Source organism: Eptatretus burgeri, chromosome 11 (genome assembly GCF_056783735.1).
Source record: "Eptatretus burgeri isolate ZD-2024b chromosome 11, Ebu_testis_v1, whole genome shotgun sequence".
Lineage (NCBI taxonomy): Eukaryota > Metazoa > Chordata > Myxini > Myxiniformes > Myxinidae > Eptatretus > Eptatretus burgeri.
Window position 1 is genome coordinate 17,651,196 of NC_140971.1, and position 13,465 is coordinate 17,664,660.

A 13,465-nucleotide genomic window follows, 5' to 3' on the forward strand; every position below is an offset into this window, starting at 1 on the left:
GGCCTAACGTCCATCTGAGGGACGGTGCACGCATTGATGTCTCACATTACAAGCTAAGCACCAGAGACAGGTGATCGCTGGCCAGGGTAGACCCCAGATTCGAACCCAGGGTAGACAGGCCAGAGGCGAGTGTGTGTATCCCTAGATTATCCTGCCAGCTGCTTGTGTACGATGGTGTCCATGCTGAGCTTAAATTTCCAAGACCCACATCAGAATGGCAACACGTTCACGATTCATTGAAATATGGCTCATGTTAACCCATTGAACCCTGAGCTCGTTGGACTTAAAGCTCCCCCACTCGAAGACAGAACACCAGGTTCAACGTCCATCCGAGGAACTCTGTGATGCAAGGTAAGAATAAAATGGTTCGAGTTGTCTTCCGTGAAGGGTCGTGAGGTTAATCGGGTCGGGAATCAAACCGCTGTCTCGACCTCTCACAGGTAAGTGTGCCACCTGTTCACCATTCTGTTCGACTCGGTATGACCTCCGCCTTCGTCAATCAGAATTTTATCCTATTTGAGGAATCCTACCGGTCCTTGCTCACCGTTTCCATCTCTCGCAGCCACAGTAACCAGGCTCGGTGCTGCCTCGCACACTCAAGCTTTCTCAGGCAGGTTAACGTCGTGTACAGGTAAACAATTTCGAGCCCCTCGCTCGTCTGCACCGCAATTTGTTCCCAAATTCATGTCACTTATTAACCTTCCCAGTCATTGACTTTTCCATCAGGTTGTGACGCCCTTTTATGGTGAGTAGATCTCTCCATATATTCAATGCCCATCTGTGTGTGCGTGCGCACTCGACTCGTCAAGATTCCAGCTCACCTCGTGCTTGGCACACCTGCCCGTCGTTTCCAAAGGGTTCCTCGTCTCCAGCGAGTGGTCGGATCGGCGACCGAGCGTACGTGTGCGTCTGGATGAGACTTTCAATGCTCTCCCTGCAAGGTAACGGGCGGGTCCTCGATCACACACACACACACACACACACACACACACACACACACGCACACACTTTAATATGAGATAACTGACCACCATGACAACGAGTCTCGTGGTACACCGAGCAGCACAACCATAATCATTTTTGAAGGAGGGTCTTGCATCATCAGCAGAAATCGTTGTTAATCGAAAGGAGAGTGTTTTAAAGAGCACCATGTCTATTTGCAGATATAAAACTCTAAAAACTGAGGCCAAGAAGGATGGCCTGGCCCTGGTTCCCATCATTTGTGAAGAGGGCTTTTCTAGAAGGCAAATGGAAAGTTTTAATTTCTTTTAAAAAGCAAACATTCTATTTTTTCACATTTGAAAACTTTCCACATCAGTAATAACTTCACAACTTGATACTTCCCCAATAATACAGAGTAAAAAGAACTCCCAATATATGTCATTCTACCAAGTTTTTGGCCTCATGTGGAGGAAACAGATTTGTTCAGTTGGATAAAGTTCGAGCTAACAAGTTACATTTGCCATAATGGGTAAGAGATGTGGATTGTGGAGTTCCAAAAGTAACTAGAACAGCACTCGGTAACGTACCTCCGCCAGGCTGAACAGTTTACGTTTTGTATCTCACTGATAGGCTGGATCTGAATTCGGACCTAAACCAAAATCGAATTGGTTTGTTCTTGTTACCTAACTAACTCATCCACCGAGTTTTATCATAACTCGTCCACAACTTTTTGAGATATCATGCTGTATATCGTTTTTGGCCTTTCACACAATGGTGAAGAATCACTTTTTTTAAATTATACTATCCTAATTCGGATCTTCACCAAAATGTACTTATTTTGTCCTCGTCACACATCCAACCTGTGGACCAAATTTCGTCTGAATCTGTCAACTTTTTGAGATATCCTGTTAACAGACAAACAGGGGTGAAAACATAACCTCTGTCCAACTTTGGCAGTGGAGGTGATGATGTTGTGACATCTTTGATATTATTATTATTATTATGGTTATTATTATTATTATTAAACAGCCACCATTATCCCATCTTTCATGTGGAGTTGGGCAGGGAGAAGCTTGGCCCAGGTTTTCACGATCCAGCTGATCAAGCCTGATGTTCAGCTGGTTCGAGTAGGAATTTGGAATTTGTTCCAGAGTGCCGGTGATAGATCGCCTACTCTTCGTGAAGGGCACCCTGGGATCTTTAGTGTTCACCAACTAATGCCATCAGATGTGACACCAGTTTAACGTCCATCTGAGAGACGACACACACAATGATGACTCACCCTGCCTGTGAATCACCGGGGTGACTTATTTTTTGTCCACTCACTGCTGTAATACCCTTGTGACTGCTCGATCTCATCAAACCCTAAGTTTGTAAGTGTGGAGAGTCTGCTACACCAAACACCCACCTCCTTCCCCACACCCCATCCCAAGATACTCTGAGTTTAAGGAGTTCTTCAACCTGTAATGGAGTTTTATAGGCAGCGGATTGAATTCTTGGGGGATTGTTATGATTGCTGTTTAATGACTATTATTTAAAAATAGACAAAGCAGGTTTTCATAAGTTCTTCATTGAAAACAGCAACTATGATGTGGAGTTATTTCAAGCATTTAAAGCTTACCGTTCCAGATCGCTCATTCTTGAAGAATCTCGGAAGCCTTTGGCGAAAGGGTTGCTGTCTATTTTCAACTTGGTTATCTGCGGCCATGGGATGACACAATTCTCCTTAGGGGTGCCTAAGGAGACTCATGTGGGGTTTAGCCTAACCCCCCCCCCCTTTCAATGGGTTTCTACCCCTGGGCCCTCTTACTTCCTGAACATCCTCTGCCCCCTCCCCCACCTCTGTGAGTCCTTCCACCAAGGGCTCCCTCCTCCCCTCAGGACCTCATCCCCTCCTCTCCTCCCCCCGCCGCAACCACATCCCTCCCTTCCCTTCCACTTCTTCCCCCAGAAGCACCTCCTGGTCCTCCCCCTGCTCTCCCCCCAGGGACTTCTTTCTCCTCTCCCAGGGCCAGGACTCACCAGCTGGTTCTGGTATGCGGTCACAGCCATGAATACAGTCTCAGGGAAAACGAAAGTGCGAAACTCCTCCGGTTTGAGGTTCAGAAGCGAGGCCGTGTGATCCTTCTTCTTGATTATGTGGACACGTGGCTGGTACTTGTGCATGGAATTCAAGATGATCTGTAAAGGGACATCAACAAACCAGTAAGTTGATTCATCCCGATGAGGATGTCTTATGAGCTAGTAATAATTTCGACACGAGCATCAAAATACTTGCACGGCAACATATCTAAAACAATCAATTCCTTTCTTTTTAAGAAACCCAATTCTCAAAGCATGGCAATTACAAAGAATAGGAAAGGTAACAAAATAAAAAAAAATTAAGTTGTTGAAAAATATTTTACCAAAGATTGAAATGGCATGACAACTCCATCTTAACTATGACAATGTTCCCCAGTGAATGCCATCTGCTCTGGTACAGGTCAGCGGTGCCCGTTTCCAATTTAAACTTGTCTGACCAATTGCACAGAGACCCTGTGCTGTTAAATGCATGGAAAGAGGGGGAGACCCCATTTCATTTCAAAACACTTCAACATACTGTCATACATGTGATGTCTCTGCAAGACTATGGCATCTATTTACTTCATGTGGTCACTCACAACGCAGCCAATAGATACTATGAACAAAGTGGTGGAGGTGTGTCGGTCCACGATGCCCACAAGGTAAAACAATTCTTCAACTTTACGGAAAATCCAAAGTCTCCAATTCATCCTGCTACGCAGCACCTACTCACTCCCTTGCTGGATGTGGTCACAAAAAGGGCCTTTCATGGCCGATGCATGATCTCCAAGGGTCTTTGTATTACTTGGCTGACTGAAACTGACCCTCCTCCCAGCAGATACTGCTTGCAACACAATATTTCCTCCAATGATGTAAACAGTCAGCCCATCTAGTTAAATCATGGCCAGCGAGCCAGAAATGTGTCCGTGGATTGATTCCTCTCCCCAGTGGGTGAGTTGATTTTGTGCCAAATAAGGCTTTAAACACATGTAGACTGACTGTAACTGTGATTATCCATGTAGCAGCTGATCTTTCATTATGCAGTGGGTGGTTCCGTCTTCCACAAATGCTGATATACATAAACACTGTATTACCGTTAAATAACACCAGGTGGGTTGACTCACCTGTCATCTTTCCGAGGTTGGCAAAATGAGTACTGTCGGACCCCACGTATTCGCAGTTGATAAAATGTGACCTGCTTCTACGTTCGTGGCTCTATGCTTCGCGTATTCGCGGGTTTTTTTTCACAGTTTTTCATCGGCATGTTTGCGGTTTTTCACAGGTGTATTACTATTAGCGGTTCTTTTTTTTCCGCAGTTTGTCGTGTTTTTGCTTGTTTTTTGTGGGTATTTTCGTGGTTTTTTTCACGAGATTTTTGATTTTCCCTTGTGAATCATGAACCACTAGAAACCTACCCCCATTTTTCCCATTGAAACAATGCCCCGACATTCGCGGATTTAAGATTCGTGGCATTTTCCAGGAACTAATCCCTCGTGAATAGTGGGGCGGGGTCCGACAGTATCAGCTTACTAGAAACGGGGAATTGCATCAGTGGTACAGCCATGCTCCCAGCAATGATTGAACCAGCAGCCACAGACTGCATCAATAATAATAATAATAATAATAATAAATATATCCAGCAAGGTTAAAGTGTCTTGTCTCGGGTTCTCCCCTGTAATCCAGGGTGGTGAGACAGGAGAACGTGTCATGTTTCCTCCCAACGACAGAGGGAAGGAATAGTTGTCCTCACAGCAGCTGTTTGTCATCGCTCAAAAGGTGGAAATTTGTTAAAGTCTCAGGGTATAGATTGATGGAAGGTCTTGGAGTTGAGATTTGTGTAAGGCCTTGTGGTGGAGACTGGATTGTAGCCTCAGCCAAAGATTTGTTGGAAGTCACAGGGTGGAGATTGAAAGAATAATCATAATAATAAATCTCCACTCATTGGTGTTTCAAACAAGCAAACAGAGTCGGCTGTTTCACTTCATTGTTGTTTCTCAACTGCGGTGAGATTCGAACCTGTTGACTGTGTGTACTTTTCCAACTCCCATCTCATTGGCCCTTCCACTAGTTACTTTCACCTGTCACAGTCTTTATCTCACCTGCCACGTGTTCAGCTGTGGTCACAGGCCCACCTGATAGTGGCATATTCTTTTAACACTGCCTGGGTCATATGAGTGGTTGTGTGTGTGGTGCATAGGGGAAGATATGTCTTATATCACGTAAATTGTTGTGATTGTATATCGTGTGGATTGTGTAACATATTGTGCCATTTGATAAATTAATAATTTATTTTAAAAGGAACTGTGCATGCCATTTTATCGAGCGATCAATCACTTTAATTTGTGGTCCCTGGAGAGTTCTAATATTGTGACGTTGTTCAATCAATGGCATGGGAATAACTCCATTAAAATTCTTGCGGCAACTGCTTGTTGCAGACTTGTGAAGAAATTATTTAGTTTGGCCATCTTTGGGCAGGAGGCTGAGCGTACGGTGGTAGCTATTGGAAATGGAAGCGTCCTGACCATAGGCTGCCATCGACTTGAGAATAGATTTACACACATACAAATTTTGTCAATAGTACTAGTTTCGCATTTCATCAGTCTTGCACATTGCTCCTGCTGAAACATGAAGTAGCGCTGAAACCTGCCGGATGGAGTAGCCCTGCCTCGCTAAGACTGATTTATGTATGCTTGTCAGGTATCCTTCCCAGGAGCAGTAGTATTTGCCACACTACAATTATATCACCACTTATACTTTTTGTCTTTCTGTTGGTGTGGCACTTTATTTCTTCCATGACAACCTATTACAATGTAATATAAATATATATATATATATATATATATATATATATGTATATAGAAGCCTGGTGTTGGCGCAGTGGTCAGGGCAGCGGCTTGGGATCCAAAAGGTCCTGAGTTCAAGCCCCGTTGAGCCACTGAATTAATACACCAGGGGGTTGACTCAGCCTGTCATCCTTCTGAGGTCGGCGAAATGAGTACCAGTGTACTGGGCCGGTGTGTACCCCGGTTAAAATAGGTGTACCATATCCCTGTGTCGTAAGAGGCGATCAGGGTTGCGTCAGGAAGGGCATCCGGCGTAAAACAAGTGCCAAATCACTATGCGGATCATACGGATGATCCGCTGTGGGGAAAGCCTGGTGTTGGCTTAGTGGTTAGGGCAGCGGCTTGGGATCCCAGGGTCCTGAGTTCAAGCCCCGTTGGCTGCTGAATTAACACCAGGGGGTTGACTCAGCCTGTCATCCTTCCGAGGTCGGCGAAATGAGTGCCAGTGTACTGGTCCCGGTGTATGCCCCGGTTAGAATAGGTGTACCATATCCCCGTGTGTCATAAGAGGCGACCAGGGTTGGCGTCAGGAAGGGCATTTGGCCATAAAACATTGCCTCAAGAAAAAAAAGCCAAACCCCTGCACAGCAGGGAAAAATGGCTGTAAAAACGGTCATATATATGTGTATATATATATATATATATGTATATGTATATGTATATATGTATATATATGTATATGTATATATATATATATGTATATATATATGTATATGTATATATATGTATATGTATATATATATATGTATATGTATATATATATGTATATGTATATATATGTATATGTATATGTATATATATATATATATATATTTATATATATATATATATATATATATATATATATATATATATATATATATATATATATATATATATATATATATATATATATATATATATATATATATATATAGTGGTAGTGGTGCGTGTTTATGTTGAGGCCATCACTGATGATTCGCCAATAAGTGATGAAACCGGTATGATGGTTGAGGAGGGAGTGCAGCATTAGGATTCTCATGTATTTACTACTTGTGAATACCTACAACTGTAGAAGAACCTGAGTAGGGTGTGAAATAGCAAATGGTATACAGTACAGTCATACCTCTTATAACGGAGCCTTGAAAAACGGATTTTCGCTTAACAGACATGAAAATACCCATTTAATTAAATACTTTTTTTTTGCCTTGGAGACGAGTTCAGGGAAATTGTCCAGCTAGCCAATCGAGCTGGACTTGATGAGGTAGATGTTGATGATGTGGAGGAGCTGCTGACTTCATATGGGAATAGCTTAACAAATGAGGAGGTGCAGGAGCTGGACAAACACCGAGCTAACCAAGAGGCCGAAGACGCAGAAGATACTGAACCCAAAAAAAATTTCTCAACAAAAAGACTTCAAGTGATGACTACAGGTTGTTTGTGATGCATTAGAGCTTGTCACCGAAAATGACCCTGACACGGATTGAAGCACAGGAGTTAAGAGAAATGTGTTCAATGGTTTTGCCCCCGACACAGAGATGCTTCGCAACATTAAGAGGAAGGCTAGACAGTTAACCCTCCATGCCTTCTTTGTGAATAAACCTGAAGCTTCACAGGATGAGTCACAGCCTGACCCATTTTCCCAGGAGTTGCTGCTCCCTCTCATCTCCCACCATTGCCAGGAATGAGGAGTAGGTGGGCAGTAGGAGTGAGGCTGCAGTGGTATATGTACAACATGGCAAGCTCCAAAATAATTAACTGGTGAGTGTTATTAAATTTAGTTTCATATGTTAGTTATGTTAACAAAGTCTTCATTTTATCTATTAAACGCTATCCTGTATTTTAATTACCAAAGGAGGCCGTCATATAGCCATTATAGAGTAAGAATTAACACTGTCGGGAACGCATCTCCATAGGCACCATGTTATAATGACCTCTTTTAACAGATTATTCGTTAAGCAGACAAGTCCCAAGAACCTATCTTGTCTGTTAAAAAAGGTATGCTAGTACTGTCGGATCCTGCTATTCACGAACTCGCTCTTCACAGAGTCCACGTATTCGTAGTTTGTAAAATGCCACCTGCTTTGGCATTCGTGGACCTGTGCTTTACGTACTTGTAAGGGGTTTTTTTCCACATTTTTGGAGATGTATTCGCAGTTTCGTAGCCATATTCACAGTTTTTTGCGTTTTCGCGGGGTTTTTTTCATCGGCGTATTCACGGTGGTTTTTTCACATATTCGTTGTTTTTCGCAGGCGTATTCATGGTTTTTAAAAACTTTTTTTTTGCAGTTTTCCGCATTTTCGCGGGTGTATTCATGGATTTTTGTGGGCATTTTTGCAGTTTTTCATGGGATTTTTGATTTTCCCGCATGAATCACAAACCGCCAGGAATCTATCACCCCTTTTTACATTGAAACAATGCCCTGCTATTCACGGATTCGCTATTTGTGGCATTTTCCAGGAACGTATCTCCCACAAACAGCAGGATCTGACAGTAGATTGTTTTCTTTTAATTATGGTCTGGCCTCAATGAGGACTACATAGTCTGTGACTGGAGCCTTCAACATAAAAAAATAGAATGACTGCACTGTGATCACAACCTACGGCAAAAAAATTTGTATATATATATATATATATATATATATATATATATATATATATATATATATATATATATATATATATATATATTGCCTCTGTCCACTCAACTCCATCCTTGTTGTTGAACAGCTCAGCTTACATTCTCTAATCCATCTCATTAACCTTGTGCCATGCCTGTTCCATGTGAATGAACAAGATTAGATGGAACTGCATCTGTCCCATGTTCCCACATGAATGAATAAGATTAGATAGATAAGGTTCATAGTGATTCTGAAGACAGGGGATTTACTTTATATCTGTGACCTCAGTTTTGTTGTGTGTGTGTCCATCCGTCCGTCCGTCCATCCATCTGTCCCTCGCTTCCTCCCCCTGTTCTCTCTGTTGTAATAAACCCTCTCTTCATAAAAACCTGCACGTAGTCATTTGAGGTACAGAACGTCATCATTAAGCGCCAGTGAATTGGCTTTAAAAAAATCAGGTAACGAGTCGATGGGGAAACAACACATTTACAACACTCTTAAAAGATGAAAGCACCATTGGGAAACACATATTTTATATGCGATATTGAAAGATTAACTCGACAAATGTGGTTATATCAGAACGAGCTCATTTGTCACACCGTCACGGATAGTTGAACCCCAATATGAGGCCGTTAAAAATTAGGTAACGCTATTTTTTTAGGGAGGAGCGTCCGGGCTTGATTAAACCTTACAAATAACTTTTATTTGATATGTGATTAGATTTTTCGGAGTCACTCATCTTGATTAACACTTCACCCAAACAAAGGCAATGGAGATCTGACGCAACACACTTAGACAGTATATAATCAGTAGAGGCTTACAAGCCTAATGTGTTAGGCCCACCAGAAAACCAAGATGGCGGCCATGTCATTTAATCTGGGTGCCATGGTGGGTGGAGTCAAGTGACCAATGTGGGTGTGGTCCAGTAGCTATTCAACCAATGGGTGCACGTTTCAAAAATCGATCCCCAACAGCAACACCAACAGCAAGGCAGACTGGCAGAGCTCTTATAGACCTGCGACATATCCCAGATTTAAAAAAAAAACAACTAATAAATGTATATACTATATACGTACATGTATTGTGTCAGGCAGGCATCATGCGATAGAAATGAGAATCGGTTTTCCAAAGCAGTTTATTGGCTGAGGTTACAATCCTGGACGGGCCGCCACTCCCATGCAGGTTACTCGGCTAAGGATGCAGGAATTTGGGATTTAGCCATGGTGGGATGGTTACACTACTCTTCTTTCTTTTTTTTTTTAAACGGCCACTGCCTTACTTTATCGGTTTTTTAACCAATGGCTGAATGTGCTATCCCCAAAAGAAAAACAATTGGTGTCAGGAAGGGTGTCTGGCCAAATAAACCTTGGCTCCAAAACTCATAATGGCAGTTCTACAGCATGGGCACAGTACAGCCCAAAGTACCATGTGACCAAGTCCACCTGCCTTTGACAAATGGCGAGTGGACAACCAGGAGGAAATGAGCTGTACAGACAGAATGACTGTACTTGTGATGACCCTAAAATTCCTCATCGATCCCAGTGTTATATGGAGCACTAGATTGAAACAAAGGCAAATTACAAATATGAACGAACAATGTTCGTACGATGACGGGAAGGAGTCGAGAAGTTGTTGAAATGATGAATTTCTTATCTTAAAGAAACAAAGTTGAAAGGGCAGAGTACCAGACTTATTGGCTGCAACAGACAAATATAAATTTTGCTGGTATGGAGATCAAAAGGACATTGGTTGCATTTGTGTTCTCATCGCAGAAAGATTTATCCAAAAAGTGAATGAAATTATGCAATTCAGTCACATAATATCACACTAAAACTTATTATGGGTGAAGAAATTTTGAATGTTGTAAATGTGGATGTGCCCTACATTACTGTGTTGGCAGAGAAGAACAAAGATCATTTTGGGATAAAGTATAAGAGTTAGCTCGAGTAATAAACTGCAAATAAGAATTTGGAGACTTGAACATGGATGTGTCAGAAACCAAATGGATGTGTCTATGGCTCAGTTGAATATGGTAAAATGAATGAGGCAGAAGAAACGATAATATAAATGTTGTATGTGATAGATGTGTGTCCTCAGTATCAACTTCAAGAACAACTAGTGACTTTTCCAAGCGGAATTGCAGAGCCAGACTGATTATCTACTAGTGTGAAGGAGTTTTTAAAAGAAAGGTAAGCAATGTGATGAAAGTCATAACTGGTAAAGAATGTTTGACTGGGCATTGATCGGTAGTTGGAGATTTTTCAAATATCGCAAATGAAATGAAAAGCAAGGGCCGCAAGTGAATTATATGTGTAAAATTTTGGAAGCTTAAATATATGAAAACAAGAGAAAAATTGAGAGAATCTGAAAAACGAGATTAAGTTTGTAACTTCTGAAGATGTAGATGGAAATTTGACTCAAATGAAAAATGCTTGGATGAGGGCAGCTAGCAAAATTTGTGGAATAAGCACTTGTAGGTTTCCAAAGGAATGAGAAACAGTGGTTTTTTTTGTTTGTTAAAAAAATATATTGAATACAAGGTCAAGTTTCATGGAAGAGCTGGAACATAAGGTGGATCAGGATGCAACAGAACAAAAGGAACTGTAGACAGAGGGGGTGGGATACCAACAACAGGTTTGAGGGACAAAAATGCGTGTGGGGTGGAATGAGGGGTCGGAGAGGAAGCACAGGGTGGACAAGATTGGGACAGAAGGAAACCCTTAGGAAGTAAAAACTGGAAAATTTTTAACTACTAGTTAATTTTTAACTGCTTAAAACTAGGTTGGGGGTGACAAAGCATGGAAAGAGCAGAGGATGCAGGACCAGAAATGAGGCGGTAGAAGAGAGAGGAACCACCGACCTGCCTGCGATGGCGTCGTGATAGACCCATAGACTCGGCTTCATTGCAGGATATTCTATTAATATTAAAGGCCTTCGTTTCCATGGCATCAAGGGGAGCAAGATGTGAGGCAGGGGAGCCAGCCAGGAGGGGAGAGCAGTACTGTACTCCATACTGTGGATGAAGGCTTTGTAGGTGGGATAGGAGTTCAGGTGTGCCAAGGAAGGACTTTGTACAACGGAGGATACCCAGTCGACGGCTGGCTTTTGAGGCCAATTTGGAAACATGGTTTGCCCAAGAAAGATCAGAGCTGCTTGTGAGACCCAGGAGTTTCAGTGACTGAACTTCCCCAAGAAGATTGTTAAAAAAAGTAGATGGGAGGGCGGAGGGGTTGTCATACTTTTGGAGAGAGTGTGTGTGACAGACCGACAGAGACAAAGACAATATTATAGTCCAAGAAGAGCTCAAACAGAAGAAAGAAACTTACAAAAAGTGGCAACAGAGTCAAGACCCTCGAGATAAAGAAGTTTAGAAAGATTTTAAAAAGGAAGCAAAAGAGGAAATACCGATTACAAAGAACAAAGTGTATGATGAATGGGGGAAGACTTAACCACTCCAGAGGGCAAGAATAAATATAGGGGCAATACCCCTGGGTGCTCACCTGATAGCGACTGGATACGATGACCAGAAAACCATTGGAAAGCATGGATGACCCACAAAATACGTAACGGAGAAGAAAGTAAATACGTTTGGATTTTTTTTGTCATGCCGTGAACAAACTTTGGTACATCACAGGTGATAAAGGTTGTGGTCAAGTTTCATCGAAATTGTATGTGGTTTCAGAAAAGAAAGCATATAAATATCTTGGGGGGCAACCTCCCCCCCCCATAGATTTCAGAAAAGAAAGCATATACATATCTTGGGGGGCAACCTCCCCCCCCCCATAGATTTCAGAAAAGAAAGCAAGTTAACCCCTTCGACCCCAATTTTTTTTTTTTATCTCATGAACAAACTTTAGTACATCATGGGTGATGAAGGTGGTGGTTTCATTGGAATTGTGTGTGTAGTTCTTGAGAAGAAAGCAAATGCATATTTTTGGGGGCAACCTCTCCCCTGTAAATCCCCTCAACCTTGATTTTTATTTTTTATTGATATGAACAAACTTTGGTACCAACACGGTGATGAATGTTGTGGTAATGTTTCATTGAAATTGGATGTGTAGTTTCGGAGATTAAGTTTGAAGTATTTGTTGACGGACTGACAGACTGACAGACGGACAACGTTCCATCCCATAAGCTCCCCCAGAATTACATTCCAGGTGAGCTAAAAAATTTCAAAATACCCAGGAAGATGGTAAAGGATAGAAAAGATGTGGTAGAAGTTAAATGTTTGAAAAAGAAAAACTGACATCTCGTGAAAAAAATGACATTGATGAAGAATGGAAAGGTTACTTTGAAAAGCTCTTGAATGAAGAAAACGAAAAGTTGAAGGTTCAGAAGAAGAGATATGTGAGGAAGGTGAATCAGCTATAAAAGGATGAAAGAAAGGAAAGGCAGTGAATAGAACTGGATTCTTCGTCGAAATGGTAGAGGTGCCTGGAAAAGAAGTTTGATGGAATGAAGTGGATGATGAAGTTGTGTATAAGGTCGAAGGAGTGATCCCTGAAGATTGAGCAAATAGCAAGTTTATGCCTTTGTTCAAGATGAAGGAGGTCAGGTCAGGTCAGATCTGTGACCTGCTACAGGTACCATGTAAACCTGTACTAACCTGTTCCATGGTCGGGTTGTCGGCGACTAAACCGTCTCCCCAACCAGGTTTTCTGGTGAGGAGGGTGTTTGGATATGGACACCCAGCAGGATTAAAAACAAAACCTGTCAAAGGGCGGAGGAGCTCCTTGTGAGCCAAGGACCATCCATATCTAGTGCCCAACTGTGTCTGCGGACGTCCTCCTGCAGTTGGGTTACTTTTTATTAGGAGGTTGGTGGCAGGATTTGCACTCCGGCCACCGTAAAACGCTTCATTCCGCAAAACACAAAAACGCAAAAAAATCTGAAAACCCACTCCGTGGGAGTCACACACCTCCTGTGCAGCTTCCCTTCGCAGGGCAGCTCACCGGATGACGGGATTGGGGCAAAGCCTTTGGGACCCCCAATCTTTGATGATAGGAGGAAAACCACAGG

The 13,465-nt window shown here is 42.3% G+C and overlaps 2 protein-coding genes across 8 annotated transcripts in view; one reads left to right on the forward strand and one right to left on the reverse strand.

The window, feature by feature from the left end:
• The window catches only part of LOC147016586 (T-box transcription factor TBX20-like), a 70,510-nt gene that overhangs the window by 12,691 nt on the left and 44,354 nt on the right, over positions 1–13,465 (reverse strand). For all 7 annotated transcript variants that reach the window (XM_085845396.1, XM_085845397.1, XM_085845398.1 and 4 more), the window contains 3 exons: positions 2,965–3,123; positions 2,564–2,640; positions 822–934 (listed from right to left, as the gene is read on the reverse strand). In XM_085845396.1, the coding sequence (XP_085701522.1) occupies positions 822–934; positions 2,564–2,640; positions 2,965–3,123 (349 nt within the window). The remainder of the gene's footprint in view (positions 1–821; positions 935–2,563; positions 2,641–2,964; positions 3,124–13,465) is intronic.
• Positions 802–13,465, forward strand: part of CTSA (cathepsin A) — a 144,193-nt gene continuing 131,529 nt past the window's right edge. The window contains exon 1 of the mRNA XM_085845389.1: positions 802–941. Within this exon, the coding sequence (XP_085701515.1) occupies positions 914–941 (28 nt within the window). The 5' untranslated portion in view covers positions 802–913. The remainder of the gene's footprint in view (positions 942–13,465) is intronic.